The sequence below is a fragment of the Limulus polyphemus genome, unplaced genomic scaffold (genome assembly GCF_000517525.1).
Source record: "Limulus polyphemus unplaced genomic scaffold, Limulus_polyphemus-2.1.2 Scaffold12972, whole genome shotgun sequence".
NCBI classification, from domain to species: Eukaryota; Metazoa; Arthropoda; class Merostomata; order Xiphosura; family Limulidae; genus Limulus; species Limulus polyphemus.
In genome coordinates this window covers 7246-10537 of record NW_013678582.1, presented here as the reverse complement: position 1 = coordinate 10537, position 3292 = coordinate 7246, and the positions used below count along the sequence as shown (strand labels likewise).

Sequence of the window (3292 nt, the reverse complement as noted above, 5' to 3'; positions counted from 1 at the left end):
GAGTCAATCTATATACCAGCCCGAATAATAGTGAGTCAATCTATATACCAGCCCAAGTAAGACTGAGTCAATCTATATACCAGCCCGAATAATACTGAGTCAATCTATATACCAGCCCAAGTAAGACTGAGTCAATCTATATACCAGCCCGAGTCAATCTATATAACAGCCCAAGTAAGACTGAGTCAATCTATATACCAGCCTAAGTAAGCCTGAGTCAATCTATATAACAGCCTGAGTCAATCTATATACCAGCCCAAGTAAGACCGAGTCAATCTATATACCAGCCCGAGTCAATCTATATAACAGCCTGAGTCTATCTATGTACCAGCCTGAATAATACTGAGTCAATCTATATACCAGCCTAAGTAAGCCTGAGTCAATCTATATAGGGGGTCCCGTTCTTTATAAACAAGCCCCCAGTGGCACAGTCTGTGGACTTATACTGCTAGAGACCAGGTTTCGATATCCGTGGTGGGCAGAGCACAGATAACCCTTTGTGCTTAATAACAAACAAATTTATAAAGAATTTCTTACGGACTAAATATGGAATGATTTCCTGGGCAGTAAAACTTAATTGATTTATTGTCTCTCTTAAGTAAAGATTTAAAAGTTGATTAAAATTAAAAGTTGAACTGTCAATTTATCATACCAGTTTAAACCTAATGAAAGGGTAGTTAAAATGGTATGTTTTGAATATTGTTCATTGTGACAATTAATAGTGCTATACACAAAAGCTGAAGCTTCAAACTTTATGGAACTTAACAACTAGTAGGAATGATGTCACCATGATTATCTGTTGAAATAACTAATGAATCATACATCACAGTAATAGTAGTAATAGCAATAAAGTTATGGGGAACCACTTGTGACCCAAAGTATCTGGGATATTACAGGTAAGTAAAATGCCTCAAATATATCTAATTGTTCGTATTTCTTTAGTAAATAGTTCCAGATATTTATTAGTACATGAAGAAATAGTGTCATATGTCTGTTTTGTTCTCTGAAAGGTATAAAAAGAAATGATCATAACTATTTGAAAATATGTATAGTTTATTTATTATTGGGCTCAATGAGAGCAATATTGAATTTCCCAAGAAGAGGACCCATTGTATTTACCCTCTTGCCACAGGCATCTTATTCTGCATGCGTCATGAGGTTGTAGTGAGTTACATTCAAAATTTTAATACATTACTTTGTTATCATGATATACGAATAAATATGGCATAAAAATGCAACTAATAAATCAGATTTTAATAACTTGTAAGTTTTAAATTTTTAAATTTATAAGGCAATATTTAAAAAAATTCCAAATTTCTCCTAGTATAAGAATTGTGAACATTTTCTATTTAGGCACTCCCCTCTTCTCTAATTTATTTACATCCCCTCCAATAAATATGAAATGTCATGTAAATTACTTATATTTACATTATAATTGTTTTACTTCAGGAAGATAAGAATATAGGATATAGGTTCAGTATTAAAGGTCTATTCTCTTATTGTATTAGAATATTTGTTAATTTTCCTCTAGAAACACATGGAGGAAGGAGTGCACCTTTCACCAGGTAACACAGAAATAAACGATACCCTCCATAGTCCGGGTAAATCTCCGGGCAGTGGTACAGCTGAAAGCACATGTTTTGTGTGCTGTATGAGGTTTTCCACAGTGGACATGTGTCACGAACATCAGAAACATGTACACATGCGTTGGGTTGACCGACAACTTCCAGATCATTCGCACGAAGAATTGTCAGGTATATATATATCTCTCTCTGCCTAATGTGTGTTTACCTTTCTTATAGAATAGCGGCAGTGTGAAGCTTACTGAACTTCCTGTAATTGGATAGTTGTGAGAAGATGAATTTAAAATTCTCCATAAACTTTCAGTTTCTGAAAATATAAAAGTTTGTGAATGAAAACTGTTGACTCGGTCTTACTCTGGCTGTGCTGAAAAGGATGTTAAGGTATCTTGTATTTTATTTATTAATCAAACCATATTTTACAAACAAGACTGTAGAGACTTTGTCTCAAGTGACAAGTTGTGCTGAAGAGGATGTTAAGGTATCTTGCATTTTATTTATTAATCAAACCATATTTTACAAACAAGACTGTAGAGGTGAATAAGTTTTGTTTGTGGATAAAACATCAAACTGTTGGACTAAACCACAGCAAAATCTTGACATTGATTTGACTAGGGAATATGAATAAGCTTCCATAGAATGAGATCACAAGGTTTCTAGCTCTTTGTTGTGTAATATTTCAGCAGTAGACTGAGAAAATGTATACAAATAAGGAATTGTGTGGGAAAACTGGATATGTTTTACATTCTTAATGCACATAACAATATGAAACTGGTCTCAGTAACAGTAAGGGTGAATCCTTACTTGGTTTCTATGGTAATGTATGTTAACCAGCCAGTCAAGGAGGGGTGAAATAATGTTTAATAAATATTTTCTGGTTTTGGAGTTTATAGCACAGTATTTGAGAGCAAGAATGTAAACTAAAGGTGGAGAAGTAGAAGTTTACTTAGGGGACTGTGACAGAATTTGTGCTTTTTTTCATTAATGGCTTATTTTTGTTGACATTCTGTTTAAATCAGTAAATTAGGTCATTGAAAATAACCATTTAGCCTTATGTTACATTATATTTAGCAGCATTTATAATGTGGAAATACAAATAACTAACTAGTGAATATGTTGTTATTTACTATTAAGGAAGATTCCATTTTTACTGAAATCATGCGAGTTTTATACCTAGTTTGTCACGTACATTTTTTGTATACAGATATATATTTTAATTTGATTGTAAACTTGTAAGAGTAATCATGATTTGTTGGATTGGTAAAATACTTTCTTGAACACTGTATTTCTTTCATTTCCTTAGCTCCCTCTGTATGGTCATGTAGTAAATGTTACTCTCCGTGTGAGGAGGAAAATGAACTGGCTGTTCACCTTGCCCAGTGTGAAAACTCCCAAGCTGTAACGCCCACAAAAAAACCACAGACAGATCTTCTAGGTACACCTAGTGCTGCCATGGGAACAGTTTTCTATAAGTGTAACTGCTGTTCTCTGACATTTACTGCTGAAGAAGATGTTAAGGTATCTTGTATTTTATTTATTAATCAAACCATATTTTACAAACAAGACTGTAGAGACTTTGTCTCAAGTGTCAAGTTGTGCTGAAGAGGATGTTAAGGTATCTTGTATTTTATTTATTAATCAAACCATATTTTACAAACAAGACTTTGTCTCAAGTGACAAGTTGAGGCAATAAAACCTTTATATTTCAATGT

General features: G+C 33.4%; 1 protein-coding gene across 1 annotated transcript in view; it reads left to right on the top strand.

Annotated features, from left to right (window-relative positions):
• The first annotated feature begins 1535 nt into the window (after positions 1-1535).
• LOC106477142 (zinc finger protein weckle-like) overlaps positions 1536-3292 on the top strand; it is an 8769-nt gene continuing 7012 nt past the window's right edge. Inside the window, exon 1 of the mRNA XM_013937733.2 lies at positions 1536-1754. Coding sequence (XP_013793187.2) covers positions 1538-1754 — 217 coding nt within the window. The 5' untranslated portion in view covers positions 1536-1537. The remainder of the gene's footprint in view (positions 1755-3292) is intronic.